Consider the following 21,911-nt stretch of genomic DNA (forward strand, 5'->3'; position numbering starts at 1 on the left):
ATGTCACGCAAGTGGTGTAATTGCCAGTACGACGTGGAAGCTGCCTGCCAACTCCGCTATCAGTGAGCTGGCTGAGTTTATCCTGTGGCCATGGGATACGCATGGCACAACACAGGCCTGAAGGTCACGCTGTACGTGGCTACGTTCAGGTTAACTGTTGCATGGATCACTAAGGTCTCAATGAACAATGATCCTCCAGGCAGGATCACCTCCCTCCAATGTGGAGGCATGCTGCAGCCTCTGCTCCAGTACCACGCCCTGGATGCCGAGGTGTCTTACCACATTTCTGCAGTCTGCAACTCAAGAGGAGGTTTTGCAGGATAAAACCAGGTAGCTGTAATATCCGTAAGTGATCAGGAGAGATGGCAGGACCTCAGGGATCAACCTTCCTGCATAGGCTGTACCGAGGCTTTGCAGACGGAGGTTGGAGAATGGGGCTAGAGGGGGCTTTTGCTAACTTTGTGGGTCCCAAACTTCTGTCCTGTAGGCACAGCCTACAGGGGAAGCACCATGAGCAGGGTACCACGCCTGTGGCCTCCGCTCAGGCCCCTTCCGCAAAAACAGCTTGACAGAAGCATTTATGAAAGCTGGCTGTGACCAAACAGGGATGAAGGGGACAGAAATTTCCTGGCATCCTTAGAATGCGGAAGTGCAGTAACGACAGGGGAGCGGTTCTACAGTTCTTCATGTTGCGAAGTCTCATTCCCATCAAGATGGTGTTATGAGAGTGATCTCTGCAGAAAGTTACCTTGCAGAATGGACAGGAATGCCCCTATAGAAGTGGAGGCTTGAGCAAAGAAAAATTGATTTTCCCCCCCCTTACATTCATTCTCTCTCTCTCAGCAAGGTACCCCAAGCTTTTCACACAGTCGTGTAAGTTGGAGGGGATAAGCTCAAAACCGTGCACACAAATAGTTGTCTCCCAGGTGGTTACCACCACTACCAGGCGTTCCCTGGAGCCCAGGCAACGTTCCCCAGATCGTGGAGGGCGCTTAAGGGCAGATCTGAAAGGACTGTTGAACCCCAGGATGGTTCAACACCGTTTCTAGTAGCTTCTGCTCACGAACACCAACTCCTCAGGTAAGTATTTCAATAGGTAGAACTGAATGCTTCTGCAAACTTCCTCACTTTAACCGTTGAACGTCTTTAATGGAACACCTTTAACATTCGGGAAATGCGTCATTTGGGCGTCCTTGGAGGAAACCTCTTCTCCATCGCTCACGAGAGCAAAGGTCCCTGTATGCTTTGGTGAGGCTGGCGGACGTTATTACGCACCTGTATCGACAACCGTGCCGAGCGAAAACAGCCGCAGAGGTCGGGGTCATTCACCCGCCTTGACGGGAGCACGGCCCCACCCCGCCGCCCGCGGCGGCCGCTTTCCCCCAGCGCGGCCTCTGCCGCCCCCGCCCCGCCCCCGCCCCCGCCCCGCCCCCGCCCCCACCCCATTCCCGTAAGAACGGCCCACCCCTGCGCGTGCGCACCAACGGCCACCGCCCCGGCCAGCTCAGGCGCCTTCAGTGTCCCGCGCCCCACTCCGCGCCAGGCGCCCTCTGATGACGCCACCTCACCTGGCGTCCGAAACAACCAGCGCGCCGCCGCCGCCGCCGCCGCCCGGGCGCACGCGCGCTAGGTGAGGCACCGCGTCCCTTTCTCTCGCCCCGCTGCCGGGCCGCCTTGGGGCCGCGCCCCCTCCCCGCCCCCTCCGACCGTTAACTGACACCGCTGCCCGCCGCGGCCGCCTCCGGCCGCAGCCACTGGGTCGGCCCCGCCGCGCTGTGAGGAGAGGAGGGGAAGCGCTCGCCGCGCAGACGCGGGCTGGCCGGCGGCGGCCAGCGCGGGGACGGCACCCGCCGCCCGCCCGCCCTCTCCTCCTCCCTCCAGGAGGGGGCCGCGGGCGAGCGGAGGAGGGAGGCCCCGTCAGGGCGAGGGGGCGAGACCGGCGGGGGGCGGGATGCGGGAGGAGGGATGGGCCGTTGCCCGCCGCGGGGGGCAGCCCCTGAGGGCGAGGGCGCGGCTCAGGAGCGGGCGGGACCATACGCAGGCCCGGGCGCGCCAGCCGGAGGCCGGAGGAGAGGCGGGCCGAGCCGGCGGCCGGCCGCTGCCTCCTCCCCGGCAGCCGCGCTCCCCCCTCCTCCCCCCTCCTCCCCCCTCGCCCCCGCAGTTGGGGGCAGGACTGAGGCCGTCGCGGGGGAGCTTGGCGAGGGGCTGAATCCTGTCTCTGTGCCTAGGTGAGCCCGATGTCGATTCGCCGGCTGGGCGAGGGGGAGCGCGGCGGTCCCTAGCTGATGCTGAAGAGCCGGCCCAGGGCCGGCAGCCCCCCTGGAACCGGCGAGGCCCTGTGTGTGCGCGGGGTGGGAGACATGGACTCGGCAGAGCCCGCGAGGGCCGCGGGCGGAGACCTTTCGGCGGATCGGCCCGCGACTAGCCGCCTTCGGTGCGGGGAGGAGGAGCCGGACAAGGAGGGAGATGATGCGGGAGGGAAGAGCGGCGGCTGCTCCTGGGAGCAGAGCCTGAATCCCGAGCTGCAGCAGGGATACCGCATCTTGCGCGAGTTTCTCATGGAGAAGTACCGACCTCTGACAGCACCGTTTTTGAAGCCCCTCGCGGATCAGGCATCCATCAGGGAAGAAGGAGCTGGCTCCCTCTCGGGTCATAACAGCAATCACTTTCAGCCGTCGCCAGCTGGAATGTGGCTGTTGAAGATGGAAGAGAAATTTTCCAGTGGGCAGTACGCTGGAATAGCAGATTTCGTGGGTGACTTCCGGCTGATGCTGGAGACGTGTTACCGGCTGCACGGTGTGGATCACTGGCTCTCCAAACAGGCCCAGAAGCTGGAGATGATGCTGGAACAGAAGCTGGCGCTACTGTCCCGGTAGGTGTAGAAAACTCTATAGGGGCCCTGCCAGATGCGGTTTATATAAAGTAGAACAGGAGGGTGTGTTTCACCCGGTTGTGTAACACACAATAAAACACATCTGAATGGTTCCCATTCAAATCCTCGAACTCTCAGTACTCCCACAAAGAGGAACGTTGCCTACTGGGAACTATCCAAATCTTAATTCAAAATGCTTTGGGGATTCCAATCCTGAAAATACCAAAATGCAAAATAGGGCACAGCATTTCCTGGCTAAGATTTTCCTTCTGAAAGAAGCCTTTTATGAACATGGGGGCACACTTGTTTAGACAAGATGTCAGATGCTCCTTTCTTTATTGTATGCTGTCAAAAGCAGGTGAAACAACCCAAACTTTGTATGAACAACTGGCTCTTTAAAATTGTGATTTTTACAGTCTGTAAAATTTCTACTGTCTTTAAAATAAATGGGAATAAAATTTTCAGCCTAACTACCTGCTTTGACATGGGTATTTTAATGTCGAAATTTTTTTTTATAATCGTAAAATGAAGGATAATGCTTGACATATTATAGTCTCAAATGGCAAAATGGAAATTGTGATATGTTTAAATATAAATCCCTGGCAAGAACTTGTTTATCAGCCAAAGCAACTGAAGCGTAGAAAGCTGTCAAGCTATATAGTAGAAAGACCAATTTAAATCACAACTGAAATACATGCTTTCTCATGAGTTTGACAAAGGCTTCGTTTAGTCATATTCAGAAAATTGTGGTGGCTTCTTACAATGAAAGGTCCACCAGTCTTCTGAGTGACATAGTATTTTGCATGTAAAAACCAAGAGGATTTTTTGGCAAAGGGTGAAGGTGAAGAAGGAACAGTATTAGGAAATGCATAAAGCTGTGCATGTCTGTCAACCTTAAACTTGCTAGTGACACAGAGCATTAGCTGCCAGCTGGTAAGAACAACCTTGCTTGTGTGGTAGGAACACTTGAGTGTGGTGCAGAACTCGATTGAATAAGCCAGAGTGAATGTATTCTGTGTTGGTGTAGCAACACTATCTTTGAAACTGGTTTTGTGTAATAGCAGTTTTGGGACAGTGTGGGAGAAGAAGGGAAGGAGCTGAACCCAATGAGGCATGAATGTTGCTAGTTTGTTTGCGTAAAACTTGATTTAAAAAAAAAAAAAAAAATCAGAATTCCTGGATTAGAAAAGTTACCGCTGGCAAATAAATAGCTAACCAAATGCAGCTTGGAAGATTTGTGCCAAGTTCATTTCTGTATGTTGTGTGACTGTAACATCTCAATTGTTGTATTGAATTGAAGGGCATTTTGTTGAAGGCCCTTTGTTAAATTATATGACTACTCATTGGATTTGGTAGGACCTGAGAATGCTCAATGCCTTTTTATTAGAAACTCTGTAAGAAAGTGAAGTCAATTTATGTATGGTGTCATCAAATAGCAATATACGTATTTACTAAAAAAATTCCATTGCTGTTGTCATTCTTTCACAAATGCACAGTCTTTGTTCAAATAAATATTAAAAAATATTAAGCTGGCTAAAAATAATCCTATCTCAGTATATAGTGAATTTCTCTTATATTAACTCTTCAGAGATTTGTAAAGATTTTTTCAATATGTCTGTGTACAATAGCTTGGTAAGAGTTTCTAAGAACTATATAAAGAAAGGATTATGGAATCTAGAAGTCTCGAAGTTCCTTTACAATTTTTGATCAGAGAGATTTGTTTTAAGTATTTAACAGAACTAATTTTATTAGTAAAATAAAATTCAAGAACCAGTTCTTGGAATAATTATTCTTGCTCCATTTCAGAGCGGTATTTAGCTCAATGGTCCCCATCAAGTGACTCAAGGGAAGCGATCACTGTGGGTTGTATGATTCTCAGTTATTGCAAACCACAGAAAATTACCTAAGAATGGAGGTTGTTCTTGAATGGAGGTTGGATTTTTCCCCCTCCCTTCAAATGTTTTCAGAGGTTGTGTGATAGAGTGTTACTTCTCGTACCAGTTTTGCTGGAGTATTTTGAAACAGTGTAAGATGAAACGTAACTTTACAACCAAATTTGTAGTGTTTTGCTTTTAACTTTTTTTAATTTTTAACAAAACTAAACTGCTGTTTACTGCCCCCCGCCCCCAACCCAAACCAACAAGTGCACTTTTTTTGTTCAGTATTTTTAGGTGTCTTCTAAAAATGATATTTTCTTATCTCAGGTGTTGTGGAAGTATTTTCTTTCCAGATATTTATGGATTAATGCAGGGAATTCAATCTCCAAATAATATTTGGTTAGTTGAGATAAATATCCACCATTTTTAACAGATGTGAAAACATAGTTCATGTTAGCATGTTGGTTTTAAGTTTAAAATTTCATAAAGGAACTTCTAAAGTGGAAAAAATGGCAGATGAAAAATAACTGCTTTTTTTGTGAGTAAATATGCTTGATCAGTGGTTGGTAGCGTAGGCATTGAAGGGCTGTTGGTAAGGGAAGTTGTAATTGTAAATTGGCTTGCTTTTTTCTTCTAGGCATTTAAGAGAGAAAACATCAATAGCTGTAACATCAAGAGGATGCTATGGGCTGGAAGATGAGAAAGCAACAGCATGCATTTCAACAAGACGTCGTTCCACGCCTCGCAATTTAGTAGGCTTGTCAACAGGCATGTTTGAGTCTGTGATGGTTCAGGTTCTAAGACAAGAGGAACAGCTGAGAGCAAAAGAGGAAAAGAGGTAATAGGAAAAACTGTTTTGTTTTGGTTTTAAATAATTGTGACTTCCTAGTTCTCTACAGGGGCTAGCTCTTTAAGGCTTTTTTAGGTAAATAAATGTTGTGGTGCTCTTTGTCTTAAGTTCATGAATGAACCTAGGACTTCAGTGCATCCACAAAGCAAGAAATTAGTTTTTGATTTACCACCTTCTTGAAAAATTGCTGAAGTCAATGTAAGCTTTAAAATAAATTAAGGCTGCTGTTATTTTAGGATAGTGAAACTTTTAATAGTAACTGAAAGCATCTACAACAATGTCCTGTTAGCTCAGTTGTGGTTTATCATATCTCTCCTTGGACTGTATTCCATGCAAAAATTAGATTAAAAACTACCAGAATGCTTAACTACAGTCTAATTCTGTGATCTTGTCACTGCTTCCCTCACTGATAGCCAGAAGCAAATTAACTCTGCCAGTACCACTCCTGTTATCTCTCTGATGTGGCATTTCAGCTTGTCAGTTAGGTAACAAATTTAGAATGTGTGTGTAATTAACTCTGTGGGATTTTGTGGTTTTCATATATTTAAGAGGTATATAATTCCAGGCAGTGTTTAAAGTTGATTGTCATATGTTTCACTTTGAGGAAAATTAAGTTTATTAGCTTGTATACTTTAACAGTAACTTGAGAGACTGTGTCTGAACATGGAGCATTGTGATAAGACAGTATTAGCTTTAGGAAGCAAAATATTTCCAGCTTTTTTCAAAGTTTACAGTTAGGAGATTTTTCCCGTATGTAACCAGTTCACTCTCATTTTGCAGGTAATCTTCATTTTCAACAGATTTGAAGCCATACGGTTTTGGCTAACTTGAGTGTTAGCCAGTACTTTTTCCCTAGAAATGAGTGAATCTTCTTCTAATCCACCTCATACTTTGCAAAAAAGCAAAGATCATTAGGGTTATTGTTTCTCTGGTAAAATTATCTTGATTTGTGTTCGACTGTCTGTCCTAGATCTCTGAACTTGATAACACTGCTATGAAAAAGGACATTTTGATTGGGTTTTACTTCATCCATAGAGTCAGTAGAACATACTACCTGATAAAATAAAAATTTTGCTTTCATACACCAGTTTTAAGCACGTTTCTGCAAAACTGTAGCAATTAACAGTTAAATACATGTATCTGGATATACTCAAAAGTCCCAGATCCCATGCAAAGGATAATCCACGGTGGTTGATTCTACAGAATGTTCTACAGTAACAGAAAATGATCACAACTAGCTTGCCTCTTTATGCCCTAAAATTTTGAACGGTGTCACTTATTAGGAAGCAATAAAAATATGTCAGTAGGTAGCTGGTTGAATTTTTTTTTTTGCTCTATTGATCTGCTCAAATAATCATGCTTCAGATACCTTCTTAACTTTTCTTGTTTCCTAATGGATCCACCATGTTTTCAAAGTAACTTGGACCCCTCTATACCAATTGTTTCCCAACTCAACAAAATGCAAATGTTCCCAAAAGTACCCTGTAGGAGTATGAAAAAGGCTTGGAAATTGGAAGGCCTATAAAGTTAGTGATACATTACCAGTGAAGATCATATGATACAGCATATATAAATTCTCAAAGTGTTTTTATATAAATGCACATACTTGCGACATTGGGATGGGACACTGTTTTTGTTCAAAAATTCATTACAACTTCCTAAAATTACTTTGGATTATTGCTCAAATATAGATTATGTTGAAAATATTGTTACCTGTTAAGAAGAGAAAATTGTTATTCAGCTGCTTTTTTCTAGAAATCTGACACACTGAGGTTGGCACAGAATAGATACTTTCAAAACTATGCAAGATTGGAGACTTGAGTAGTTTAATTGGAGTGCACAGTGCTGTCCTTTTGGTAACCCCATTGCAGTATTCCGTGGAGCTACAGTCTTGGTCCACTGGCAGATGTGCATTTTCGTTACCAAATTTGGCTTTCACTCACTCTTCATTTTTTGTAATGAAAATGAAGTTCGCTGAACTGAAATTGCATTTATACCTGTTTAAAGCTTATACTAAATCTGCAAGGAAAATTCAGGTTAAAGTATGTGGTTCTGAACAATTATCCACATCTTTTTCAGGTCACAAAATGTTATTGCAGAATTCCTATATATTTTAATGTATCCCAGTAGAATTCATGGTATAAACTGTATTCTTAGAACTAAAGCACTACTTTAGTGGATACAGATTATTGTATTGATTATTATTATTGATTGTTTCACTTAGTCTTTCATTACAGTTGTAAAAGAATGAGTGTCCAAATCTGTTGCTATGACATAGGCTATATGTTGCTATTACATAGGCTATACTCATGTGTCAGAGTATAATTATGAATGACTGTGATGGTCAACTCAAATGAGTGGGTAAAGTCTGTACAATTTTGGTTTGTTGAAGATTATGCTAGGCAGGTCTGTGTCTTTATCATCTCTAAAAAGATGATCCTGGGCTAATTTTCAGGCATGTTCGTTAAAACATATGAAGAATTCAATTCCAGTTGCAAGTTAGTCATTTAAATTAGCAAATTGTGGAATGAGATATGCTTTTACAGTCAACTTTCCCTTTTATGAGGATGTTGTGAGCACGGAATGAATTGGGTCCTATGGAAAGATATAGAGAGTGTCATAATATGATGTAAAACATTACAGATACAGAATTAAGGTCACATGGGCATCTCCAAATCTAATTTCTTCTGGCTATTAAATCTTGATTTAATTTAGAATAATGCATAATATTGCTATTTTGTACATAGCTTTCTAGTTTATTTTTAGAAGAAAGTTTGTTGAAACAAGTGATTATAGAATTAAAACAGTTCTCTGTACCTTGTCATCAGAGTTCCAATGCTTTACCTTTGACCTGTGAAACATTACTCAACACTTAAGTGGGTTAGAAGTGGTAATTGGGGAGAAAAAAGTACAATCTAGTCTTTGCCTCCACTCCGCTCCAAGTGAAATCTCTTGTTGCAAGTGAGAAGGAATTAGCTGGTGAGATGTGTCTGCTGTCTTAAGGGAGGAAATGATAAGAAAAATGGGGAGTTATGTCTGGACTCTGTTTTAGGTGGTATCTCTACTTGGGGAGCATGTCTGCTGAGTTTTAAGGTCAGGTGCCATGGTTTTATCCACTCAAGAGCTATAAAACAACTGCTGCATGCTGCTGCTGCAACTACTGCAGCGTAAAAGCATAAAAATACGTTTGTCCAGAGAATTTCTCAGTGGAAGAATATTTGTCCTGCTAAATATCAAATGTTTCTCTCTCTCTCTCTCCCTCCACCCCTGCTCCCTCACCCCACCTCCTCTCCTGTCTTCATCCTCTTCTTCCCTCTCAAAAAAACACCCCAGGAAAAATCTATGCCTTCCAAAAGATGGGCAGCTAGTAGGAGGACCTCAATAAAGAAGATACGAGAGTGTGCTATTATTTACATTTTCTCTTGAATGTCTACTGAGAATGGAATGACTACAGATACTGTGATAACATGATAGCTTTAAAAAAAAAAGGCAAACTTTTTTCAACTGAAACAGCGTATGTTTTTCTTTTTAGAAGATCTTTAAAATAGTATAATGATTGTCATTTTATGAAGTAAAAGACAGAGGTGAATCTAGGGAATTGTATTTATTTTGAGAATTCTACCTTCATTTAAATTATTAATTGATGATATGTTGAAACTGCTTGCAAAGATTATATTTTTAGGTCATCTACAGCCTGTATTTTTATTAAATGATACTGGAATATGATTGTTTCTACAAATGTTCTATCTCACTGTCTATCTATTCATATTTAAGCGTATTTCCATACTATTTTAATAGAGTTCACATCTTTTGGAGGCAGCAGGTTATTTGGAAGTATGTTTTACAATTAGGAGGGAGTGGGATTCAGGAGTACTTTGAAATTTATTTTTGGGAACATTTTTTACTTACTATCGTTTCTTCCTTTGCCCCACTTGTAAGTTATTTATTTTTATTTATTATTTTTTGTTATTTTCACTTATTATATTAATGCAATATTAACACATGGAAGTAGAACAAAAGTCAGAATTAAAAAATTGCTCACTTTACCTATGCAAGTAGTATTGTTGAATTTACTCGTTTAATCACCTAGAATGGCAAATGGGATTTTGTCATTAGACCACATTCATTATGTGTTTGAATTAGTGCTGCAAAGTGGGATTTTGTCTTTAGATCACATGCATTATACAGTTAAATTAATGCTGCATTGGGAGAGTGAAGTTGAGAATTTACTGACCTGTTTGCTTTTATGTTTTAATTTTTGTTTTACATGAATCTGTCTTTCTGCATTTGATAGGTACATAAATAACAAGGATGCATGTATGTGGTATTAAAAATTTCCATTCAAATTATGGTAACAAATAACTTGATATTTAATTTAATTATATAAGATAAAACATTCAGTGGAATCTTACTATGTTATATGTCATTTTGCATACACAGAGGATGCAAATATTAAGTTTGTGGTCATGGCATATTTCTCCTGCATTGATACTAAAATGTGGGCTAAGCTAGGTTTGTCACATTTTTTACATTATTGAGATATCTAGTCAATACTTAATGCTTCAAATACGCATTCTTCATGCTAGAAGCCACTATTAGCTTCACGTTGTCAAAAAAAAGATTTTAATATACCGTTACTCTTTGGCTGAATTTGGAAAGCATTGGTGCTGTGAATGGATACATGGCATTTATTTGCTACTTGTATACAAAGAAATGTAATTGGAGATTAGCAATCTGCAAATAAGGACATGTAAATTCTAGTAACAGGTCACATTAGTGATATACGCAAGTGATTGTTTCTAGCAGTGGCCAGTAATAGAAGCTTCAGAGAAAAAGATATGAGCAGCTTTGAATGAGCTCTAGAAAAATTTTCCTGTAAGTACAGCTGTATCCTAATCCTATCTTTTGGAATCTTGTCATGCCTTGAGGCAAAAATGTTAGTTTACCATTGCAACATTAAAGAAAAATCCTTCCTGTTACTGGTGACCCTTGATATTCTTGTGATTCATGCAGATGTCCTCTTTTACACTTTGGAACTAAATTAACATATCCTGTGTTCTAGTAAGTTAGATGGTAAGCTACGCGTGATTGATCATTTGAAGTGGAAGCATTTCTTCCTCTTAAACTTGTTGCCTTTAAATTTACAAAGAGTTTACAAAGGAAAGTAAATAGAAGTTCCCAGTCTATCATATTAGTTTTGTATATTGCTGTCATGTTTCCTCTTGCTACTGTTTTGTGTAGAGTCCCAGATTTTTCAGAAGTTTTTACAGGCCTCTGATTACTGATAACCTCTTTCTCTGAATACCCACTATTTCTGCTCTATCCTTTTTTTAGATAGGGGGACCAGAACTGAATACAGTTTTTCAGGTGAGGGCAAACCATTTATTAATGTAATGACATTTTATTTCTGGTGTTATTTTCCATCACATTCTTCATGCATCCTGATATTTGTTTCCTTTTTGACCACCATTGCGAACCAACTAGTAACACGCCTATGGGTGGGAGGGAGAATGGCTTTTGTATGTGAATGAAGCACTTAACAGTTAGGCATGTATATTTGTGTACAGAGGAAGGGAGTTACAAGGTAGGTGACACAAGCCACAGGGCAACCATTTGAAAGCAAGACTTATCTGGCATTTGTTTTCAGAGATTTCTATGTGGATAGTTTGTTGGAAATACTTAATCCTGCAAAAAAGGAATTTGGGGAAGGGAATACATTTTTTAAAAAAATCTAAACCACCCAAACTATTGATATCTGCCAGGCTTTTTTCTCACGTTTTCCCCTTTTTTAAACTAGTGGTGATAGAAATAGAAGACTATAATTTTGGTGCAGTGATGTGTTGTGTAATCCAAAGTAAGGCAAACTGAATTAAAACTTTATGTACTGTGTTCTTTATTACTTCAAGATAAGTATGTTTGTCATACTGTAGTTTTGATATTTTTCTCCCTTTTTTCATTCACCTAATATCTGAATTTTCATGAACTTTCTTTTAATAGGCTGAGAGAGCAAGAAAGAAAAGAAGCAGAAGAAGCTAGTCAGAAAGAAATAGAAGAATGGGAAAAGTCACTTTTAGCTCAAGCAGCACCTACAAGGATGGAGACAATGTGGGAGATTCCAGCTATCGGTCATTTTCTTTGCTTAGCACAACAGATTTTAAATTTACCTGAAATAGTATTCTATGAATTGGAACGTTGTCTTCTGATGCCTCAGTGTAATGTTTTTTTATCTAAAATAATGACTTCTTTGTTAAGTCCTCCTCATCGCAGATCTACGTTACATCGCAGGCCTACGCTCTCTTACAGGACTTGGGAAGAAGCACTCAGACAGAAAGTACAACACTGGTATACTGTTGTAGGGCAGACTGACAATCCTAATAGCTCTGCAGAAAAACTTGGATTGTGTCCCCAGTTTTTCAAAGTCCTTGGAGAAGTTAATCCCTTGGAGGAAAAACCATTTCATGAGCTACCATTCTACCAAAAAGTATGGCTGCTAAAAGGTCTCTGTGATTTTGTGTATGAAACACAAAAGGATGTTCAGGATGCAGTGCTAGGTCAGCCTATCCATGAATGCAGAGAAGTAATTCTTGGTTATGACTACTTGGAGAATGCATATGTTCATTTTCCACAGTTCTGTGGTGCAGATGTTCGGATTTACAAACAAAAACCTTTTCAGGCTCCTGAATTCCCATCTCCTCCCATCAAAGTTAAAAAAGTGTCACGCATTAAATTGGAGAAAGTAAAACATGAATATGTAAGCACAAGCAATGGGGAGGTCAGTTCTGGTGGTAGAGAAGAGCTGCTACATCATTCCAAGACAGAAGTAGAGAAAAGTATGAACTCCATTGTTACCTGTCCAGAAAAAAAAAAAAATTTAGGTAGCTTTAAAATCACTACAGAGGAGATTAAGATTAACTGTGAAATCAAGACCTCAAGAGACTGCAACATCAAAAAAACTGGTTGCTATAAAGAGAACTTGAGGAATTTGATTAGTTCAGGAGAGATTGTTGGTATGGGTGGTCACCCTAGTTCAGGAGAAATAAGGGCTGTGGAGAATGGACAAGCTTGTGCTGAAATGGCCAGAGTAAAAGCTGAGATCAGTCCATTCAAGGAGAACACACTGAAAGCTTGCCAAATACATGTCAATGGCACTCGTAATAACAACCAAGACATAAATTACCACGAATCTGCTAAAGAAACAATGCTAGACAACTCGCTGCAAAATAATAAGAAGCTAAATAAGTTGCGGGCAAAAAAGAAGAAAAAGAAAAAAAAGAAGTTGAAGGATATTCTAAACGAAAATCTACAGAGAAAACTTGATGACTTGCAAAGAAAGCGTGAGATTCATCTTCATCCATTCAAATCTTATAAATCTGAGATCCAGAACAAGTTGTTTATAATTAAAAAGAAAGCAAAACACAAGAAGCACAAGTCTGGTAAGTTGACATTTTTACCTGTAGCAAAGATTAGGAGGATATCGATTTCTTTTTTTTTTTTTTTTAAACTGTTTTCTTAACTCATTAGTCTACATTTTGTTTTGTGAAATAGGATAGCCTTATTGCATTGGACTTTTCTGATAATTTTAGTGTGAAAATTTCCCATTCTATAACACAAGCATATAAAACAGGCTAATCAGCTGATTAAACCACAATTCATTTGCAGAATGTATCTTTACAGAACATAGTTCATTGGAAGAGTTTGTTACAAAAAGTATTTAGGAGAATGAATCTGACTGACTGCTTAGTTTCGGAGAATGTAGCTTGAAGTTGTTCTGTGCTGTCTTATGTCATAGCAATTGTGGAAATATATCTCCCCTTTCTAATAATCTTACCTTATTCAAATTACAAAGAAATGCAGAGTAATTGCTGAGATCATAAATCTAAAATCATTCCTATTGGAACTGGGCAGTCTAAGGTCACCAAACAGTACTGCTTTGACTGTGGGCCTGATCACATTTCTGGTTAGTCCAACAGTTGAGATACAGAGTTTATGCAGATGGCATTTTTATTACAGATGTGGGCAGCATCTAGTTAAGTGTTTCAGGAAGGTGATACATGATCCAGATTTCAGTTAACTCACTGGAAAAATTTAAAACAATTTTAAAACAGTAAAGTTACAAAGTCCTTAAGTCAGTTCGAATTGTCAGGTAGTGTAGTATTTTTGATGTTTTATGGGGCACCATAAAGCTTGATCTGCTATCTTGTTGAGTCATGAGCTATGCTGTCTGTGCTAGATTTTAGCAGACTGCTTCAGGCATTACATTTTTTGAAGTGACGGGCTTATTTTCAGAACAGTGTAGATTAACAGGTAAATACTGGATTTCAGCTGAAAAGGATAGAGCCAAAACCAAAAATCTGTGTAACAAAACATCTTATAAAGGATAAGAGAATTCAGAGATCTGATGCCAATGCATTTTAGCTAGAAGTTGAGTGGAAATTTAAAGCTAAGTAGATCCCAAATATTTGTGCAGAATACCCAAAGAACTATCTTACCATATAAATCACAAACTCTTCCCTGCAAAACATTTCAATGCCCACATCTAAACATAAATTTTTAAAGTTACAGTTGAAGTTCATATATGTAGTATTTAGCAAATGTATTTTACATTCACTTTTGTAACTGTTAGCTCTCCAAATGTATCTCTGTTTTCATTCTTCTTAAAACCAAACAACAAAATTAATAATAACGCAAATTGCAAATAAGGGCTCTTTAATTTAGAGAACTATTGGGAAAAAAATTGGGGACCAAGTGTCCTTTATTTTTCTGTGAAAGTATTTAAGGTAGGTCACCATCTTCATTGTCACCCTCATTTTACAACACATTTTAAAATCTACTTTCTATGAATTAAGCAATGCTCCTAGAACAGTATGTGTCATTTTTTAGAAGATTATTGTTTTGAAAGACAACCGCTGTTAACAAAACAGACTGGCAATATTTGGAAGTAGCTTTTGAAGTTAATTGTTAGAGATGATGTTTACTGTAATAACTGCTTTTCTTACATCTGTCATAAAAATAACAAAAGCTTAAAAAAGCTGCCCATTTACCTCCATACTTGATATGCTTAATAGCATGTTAGCAGAATTTTTTCATAGTTACAAATTATGTTTTGCTTTTAAAGATGAAAAGAGACAAATTTTGAAGTGCTATTAGAAGAACTGTAAATACTGGCATGTAAGTGTAAACCTTTTTTTAAAGAAATGCATCATGAACAGCTATCACAGAATGATTGTATTTATAATAAAAACATATTCTGTAATATAATCTCAGTGAAAATTCTCATATTTTTAATATCTAATTTTTAGTCTGTATCATTAAAGAATTTTTGGTCTTGAGTAGATCCCAGACTAAATCCTGCACTGTTAGTGGAAACTGTAGGGCTTACCGTAATATGCTTAATTGCAGAACCTAAATACAGGCAGTTCTTTCAGTTTGAAATTCTTGTGTTTTAATTGACACAGTGGAAATTAAGCTCATTAATGAAGTTGGAATCAAGAGAGAACTTTCCTTCAGTTAGTTTCCTTGTGTATCTTGCATATGGTGCATAGATGCTAAAGTGAAAACAGAAATCCCTTGCTTTTCATTATCCCTTACATATATTAACCTGTATAGCTATTATGTGATCTCCATTTCTTGCAATAAGTTTGTTTTGTTTTCTGAAGTGCTAAAAAAAGTTTGGTTTTTGTAATATCTTAATACCAAGGCTCATCTAATGCTGAGCTGATACAGAATTGCAACGGAGATGATTTATCCAGTTATCGTCCTTTGTGCTTTATGCTGAGCTTTATTTGAATGTGTTTTAGGACGCAAATATGTTTCAGAAGCTTATTGTAAAACAAGCTAGTGTTCCGTACCACTAAAACATGGGAGTTAAAACAGTTGCTCTTTCAGTTTAATTTGTGATTTTACATGACTAAATAGTAGATTCAGCAGCAGAATGCCATGTACCTCTGTTTTTCCAATTCCATATTGTGTCATAAGGAGCTTAACATTATCAGAGGTGATTTAATTTAGAAAATAATCAGTGTGTAGTTTTGTAAAGAATATGTATCTGTAATTGTAGAACGGTACCAGATGCCGTTAATCATCTGAACTTAGGTTTTAATTGTACGTATTTTCATCATCAGAGAACACTGCAGGTATAATATTACTCCCTTACATTGTCAGTTTCAGACACGAAGGAGATGTGTCAGTGCAAGTGGAAATCCAGAAAAGAGTAACAAAGTTTTCTGTCATGTATTCTATTGGTGTTTGCACAGTTTTGCAACCCTGACTGCACACGGAGATGTCATGTGTGTCTATTCAATGAGAAATTATGGAAATTCCTCTTCTTCATTTTTACTTTTCCTGTGTCTCTAACTACTTGATCTGCTGCATCTGGTAGTCTACATTATGCTCAGGTGGCGTGTTCGTTTCCATTCAGGTGGAGGGCATAAAACATTCTGTTTCATCTGCACGTGACGGGCATTGTCCTGGGCATGATATGAAGGTTCCTATTTCTTTTGGTACTCTTTTGTCCTTTATCTCTAATCTGTTAGGGCATTTCCCTTCTTATTCTGACTACTTCTTCATTGCAAATTTTTTCCCTGCTGGAGAAAATTTTCCTAAAACATTACAGTATTACGAGAAAGAGCTTTTCTTCCTATGCTTGTTAAGTGCCCATTAGTCCTATAGCTGTTAGGCTGAAATGGGTAGGATTGGATTGAATTCATGCTATCGCCTTACTGTTTTGTAATGTTTCATGATGTTTAAGGCTAAGTAGTATTTCTCAGAGCTCTTCTGAAATTTTATCTTCTGTTTAAAGATACCCTTACAATGTAGAACAGAGAAAGAGATGTGGTAAAACTTGTTCTGAATTCACAAAAACACTTGATTTAAATTTGATCATAGCTATAATCACTCTTTACAATGTTCTTTAAAAGTACAGAAGGTAGAAGAGAGCATCAGGAATGTAAAAGTGAGTACCTTTCCTTATTTTTTAACAAGGTGATTTTTTTTTTTTCCCGCTATTGGTTCTCTAAGGCAGCTAAATGTAACTTTGAGTCACAGTTCATATTTCTATTGAGATGATTTGCGCATTCCTGACTTGCTGTAGCAGTGATGCCCAAAAGATACTGTTCATGAATATAGACTGGTTTTGCAGTTTTTTTAGCTGAAATCTTCCCATAATTATTGTGAGCAAAACTTACTAGAGAACTCAGCCCTGTCGTGAGCATTGCCATAGTTATGAATTTTTCTTACAAGTTACGAAAAGGAAGATATAACCACTTTATTGAATCTGTGTCTTTGAAACAAGGTGATGGTTATTACTGTGCAAGTGTTCTTTGTCAATATTATTGACAGCGTAGTACTGAATATAATGGAAAGACAGAATCAGAGAGAGTAGTTCTGTAAACAACTTGCATGCTACACATTCATTTTAAATGTTATTTTATTACTGGAATTAGATAAATTAGGCTGTAAATCCTTGAATTAAACTGTGACAATGGTGATAGGCTTTTTGGATCTGGACTAAGACAGCTATGCTGAAGTAAACAAAGATTGCAGTGCAAGGCCCAGTACAAAAGCATGAGAATTCTGTGATTGCGTGCTTGAAACGGGGATTGGATGAAATTCAGAACATCCGTTGGGTTGAGAAAATAGAAGGGACCAGAGGCTGCTTGAAATAACTGTGATGTGCCTGAAGCAGAGGTTGAAGTAAGTGTAAGCTGAATCTCTCTTATTCTAATTGGTGTAGGAAACACCAATATAGCACACACCGTTAGAAGAACCTTGATGTAAATTCTATACCCTGTACTGTGCTCTGAAAGATTCATAGCAGTCCACTTGCTAAAGTCTATTTCACAGTACATTTTATTTCTTTAGAGTACTGTTACATTGTATGAAATAAAGCATTGCTTGCGTGTGAAGAAATAAATTTAACAGCCTGGCAGCAATGTTGTGGTGTCTGGTGTACTGTTCTTGGGAGTTTACTCTTCACTTTTGTCTTCAGAGTTGTAAAAACTTTGTTGTAGTGTTGTCTAGCCTCTAGATCTGGAACAGCCTGTTAACCATGTTGAAAACATTAAATGAGGTATTCTACCAAGTTGTAACAGTGTACTCAGTGCATTAAGCTGCAGTGTCAGTATCTTCAGAAACATGTACCACTGAGGTTTTATTGGGTTTACTTACATTGTTCTGTAAATCAGCATTATTAATGCACTTGTTCAGACCTGTGTTGCTGTTTTGACTGTATAAAGCCATATGCTGTCAGTGTGGAAGCTTCAAAAGTCTATAGTAGCGCTTCATTTTCCAGATTATTGCATGTTATGTTTTCTAAAAGAAGAGCTGTTGGGAGTAAGGTAGAAGATTAGGATAAAGAGAAAACAGGACATGCTCAGTAGTTGCCAAATCTTTGAAAGGCATGAAATGTGTCTTACAAACTTGTGAACAGGAAAATTCAGGCCAGTTTTTCAATTTGAGAACAGTGGAGTTGCTGCTAGAATGTAATGAAAAAACAGGAATTCTTGCAGTTGGAGGTGGCTAACTTAACTTCATTTTACCATGGCAAATACTACTGAGTTAGTGTTTGATGTCAAAAACATCCGTTTCCCCATCTGGGGGAGTGAGACTCTGCTGCATATGCAGTAAAAATTGCATTTTTATTAAAAATTATTATTAAAATCAATTTTTATTTAAAATTGCTCTATGTGGTCACTTTTTAACTTGAAGCACAGATTAACATTACTTGTGTTCTTCAAGGAGGAGCCACAAGAACTCAAATATCATAGTTCATAACAAAAAGTTTTATTAGATATGTAAAAATGTTCCTGTTTTCAAGTCAAAATTATTTATGTTATGATAACTTATAAATGGGTTGTACTGTCCTTGCTGAGGTAATTTACAAATGTCAAGAGCATTTCTGTGGCTTAGTGTTTTCTTTGTCTACATTTCTATGTCTCTAAAATAGTGTTGTGGTTTAACCTGGCAGGCAGCCAAATACCACACAGCCGCTCACTCACTCCCCCCACCCCCAGTGGGACAGGGAGAGAATCGGAAGGGTAAGAGTGAGAAAAACTCGTGGGTTGAGATAAAGACAGTTTAATAGAACAGAAAAAAAAGGAAAATAATAATGATAATGATAAAATATACAAAATGAGTGATGCACAATGCAATTGCTCGCCACCCGCGCTGACCGATAACCAAGTAGCAATCGGTACTTCCTGGATCACGCCTACCCTTCATATACTGAGCATGACGTCACATGGTATGGAATACCCCATTGGCCAGCTGGGCTGGCTGTCCTGATTATGTTCCCTCCCATCTTGTGTACCTAGCTCAGTCAGTAGGCACGGGAGCTGTCCTTGGAGTAGGAGGGCACTTAGCAACAACTGAAAACATCAGTGTGTTATCAACATTCTCCTCATACTAAATCCAAAACACAGCACTAGGAAGAAATTTAACCCTATCCCAGCCGAAACCAGGACAAATAGGACTAGAAGAGATCTGAAATATCATTTGGTTATTTATTCCCCCTTCACCCTCAGATGGCAAGACCAACTTGACATGGCTTCTGCTTTAGTTCCATCTAACCTCCCTAGTGGGGTTTTTGGATGCCCATAACTAGTGTTCAGGCCCTAGTTTTTATATTACCTTGTTAATTGCCTGCACATCTATTCTGTGATAACATCTGTGGAATTTGTTTTGGCTTGAAAGGAAAACCTATGGCAGCCAGCCATCTTCTGGGCCTGCTGAACTTAAATAACATCTAAGAATTTTCTCAGAACTGGCTAAGGGGCTCTTGGGTGGTAAAATGTTGATTTCCAGCGAATCTTAGACCGGAAGTGTTACAGCAGTGGTGTTACTTAAAAGGAATAAATGTGAAAAATCTGTAGATCTGGACTTCTTTTTTACTTTAAGCAATGGGTTTGTTTAACAAATTACTTGATGACAATTATAAATATGGAGAAGGAAAATCGATAAAAAACAACTCTTAACTATCAGTGGAATGTATAAAATAATCCAATCTCTTGGAGTTGAGATTAGAACAGATGATAACACAAAACAGTATTATTTCAGGGAAGTCATATTTCTTCCTTTCCACCTATTGTGATCACCATTAATTTAGCATTAAAAATTAAAAAGCAGTAGTGTAAAAATTGTGCACCTTTGAATTATTTTACTCATTTATTTTGGTTTAGTTTTGGTTTGTAATATAAAATACTGTCTTTACTCTGAGATGTGAGTCATACATGAAACCTGGAATACACTATTTCAAACAGTACAGATAATTCAGTGCTTTTCAATACGACTTCACTTACTTTGAAATCAGCTTTTCTCAGAATAGCATTTGTTTCACATGCACTTCAGTGCTTTCACTAACCTCTGTTACTGGCTTATACTAATACTCGCTATACAGGTTTCTGTCCTCATCATCCTTCAAGCACCAAACACTGTCTGGGTGGACAGGGCAGTATCCAAGTTAATGTTACTTGTGTCTGCTTAGTACAGTTTCCAGCTTTTTTGGCAGATGAGTAAGGGCTTGCTCCAGTAAGTTTGCTGTGGAAAACCTGTATTTCACTGCATTCCTGCAAGATGGAGTTTGTTTTCATTCAGAAAAAACAGTGGCATGATAGCTAAAATGTTACGTAACTACGCTGTCCTTTACTGCGGATTGTATGCATTTTGACAGTGTTCTTGTTTCAATTTAATATCCAAGTGCTTTGTTTCAGCAGGTAAAGTCAGGGAAATGTGCAAATTGATCTTCTGGGCTTTGATGCTACCAGCTCTAGGTATAGGTTGATAGCATGTTATTGGAGAGAAATATTACCTCAAATCAATAAAGAGTTTTGTTTTATATCCACAGATAACTGAATTATAGTTTAATTTAGGATAAGATTTGTTGTAGTTTGCTTGAAGAATAAAGTGATTGTGTATTTTCCCTTTATTCTCTGGTAGAGAATGAGAAAGACTCTTTTATTTGTTGCACAGTCATGATTCGTCCACTGAACATGGAAGGGCTCTTGCCTTTGTGTCTGTGGTTGTCCCCTCCCTAATCTCAGGAACGGCTTAGCTCTCTGTCAATATTGGAGGTGGTGTAAAAAGAGCTGGTCCTCTCCTTCAATATGGGAGGGGAAAAGAGATGGTAGTTACAACTTCTATCCAAGGTAAGATGTCTCAGTCTCTTTCCGCTCTGAACTGAAACCCAGCTAAGATGTGGAGCCTGTTAGAAAAGGCAGTGTGGAGACATAATTAGTAATTGTGGCACAGTAAAATTGCATTACATGGGTGAAAGTAAGGTTACACGGGAATAATACAGGCTGACATTTCCTAGCTTTAGAACAGTTCCACTTGCCGCAAAGTGGATTTTTTTAAATATAGTTTTCATATGTATATATTTGAATACAAACCAGTTTTTTTATTCAGTAATGTTATTTTGTAATTATGGCAAGGGAGAAAAAAGCTCTTTTTTTTTTTTTTCCCGAAGAAGTATTGACTATATTTGACCTTGAACTTTATGTAAAAAATAAGTGAAAATTTAATCTTTATTACAAGTTTTGCCCTGTAGTGGAAACAGGAATAAGAATAAATCGATATTTATTTATCAATATTTATAAAACATTTATCAAATACTTGTCCAAGTACATATTTCTCTACTACGCAAAAAATAGTTTAGTGTTGTAGCTGTTGCTGGGTAGGGAGGCCACTGTTAGTGCCTCAAGATGGTAGGCCTAACAACAGCTTTTATGTAGTTGCAGCTATTGAAGGAGAAGGCCTCTTCAGCTATTTCAAGATCCTTATTTTCTTTGGACTTCTTGTTTTATTTTGGGAAACAATTTCTTTTGATGGAGAGCATTTTTCTTATTTCATTCTTACATGATTAGGGACAAGCGTAAAGAAATAGATTGGACAAAAGCATTATCTGGTTTATCTTCCTTCTGTGCAGTGCAGTCCTGAGTTACTGATTCCTATGTATTTGTCACTAATATATGTATACTGTGGAAGGCAGTCTTTTACAGAGTCACAGAGCCATAGAAAAGCTGGTGGGAAGGAACATCAGGGGGTTACCTAGTCTGTTTCCTTGTTTGAAGCAGGGCTGTCACAAATACCAGATCAGGTCAGCTGTGACTTGAAGACCTCTAAGGACAGAAATCTATTTATTGAGCCACTGTTCCCCCTTCGAGAATTTTTGTACTGAAATTACTTTATTATTTTGACTATGTGTAGAACTCCTGTTAAGTGGTTTATAAATTATGGCTAGTAAAAGCTGGGGACCAAGAGGTGGGAAGCAAGCAGGGTGTGTTGAATTGGAATAGGTGACCTGAAGAGATAATGCATA

General features: G+C 39.0%; 1 protein-coding gene across 8 annotated transcripts in view; it reads left to right on the forward strand.

The window, feature by feature from the left end:
- Window positions 1–1,471: 1,471 nt before the first annotated feature.
- The window catches only part of BRD10 (bromodomain containing 10), a 56,646-nt gene continuing 36,206 nt past the window's right edge, over window positions 1,472–21,911 (forward strand). For 3 of the 8 annotated variants that reach the window (XM_075136619.1, XM_075136620.1, XM_075136621.1), the window contains exons 1-3: window positions 1,959–2,872; window positions 5,387–5,587; window positions 11,597–13,032. In XM_075136619.1, the coding sequence (XP_074992720.1) occupies window positions 2,286–2,872; window positions 5,387–5,587; window positions 11,597–13,032 (2,224 nt within the window). In that variant the 5' untranslated portion in view covers window positions 1,959–2,285. Of the gene's footprint in view, window positions 1,631–1,691; window positions 1,776–1,957; window positions 2,873–5,386; window positions 5,588–10,936; window positions 10,967–11,596; window positions 13,033–21,911 lie in introns of those variants that run through there. The other 5 variants (XM_075136616.1, XM_075136617.1, XM_075136618.1 and 2 more) reach the window with 5 other exon arrangements.

Source organism: Calonectris borealis, chromosome Z (assembly GCF_964195595.1).
Source record: "Calonectris borealis chromosome Z, bCalBor7.hap1.2, whole genome shotgun sequence".
Lineage (NCBI taxonomy): Eukaryota > Metazoa > Chordata > Aves > Procellariiformes > Procellariidae > Calonectris > Calonectris borealis.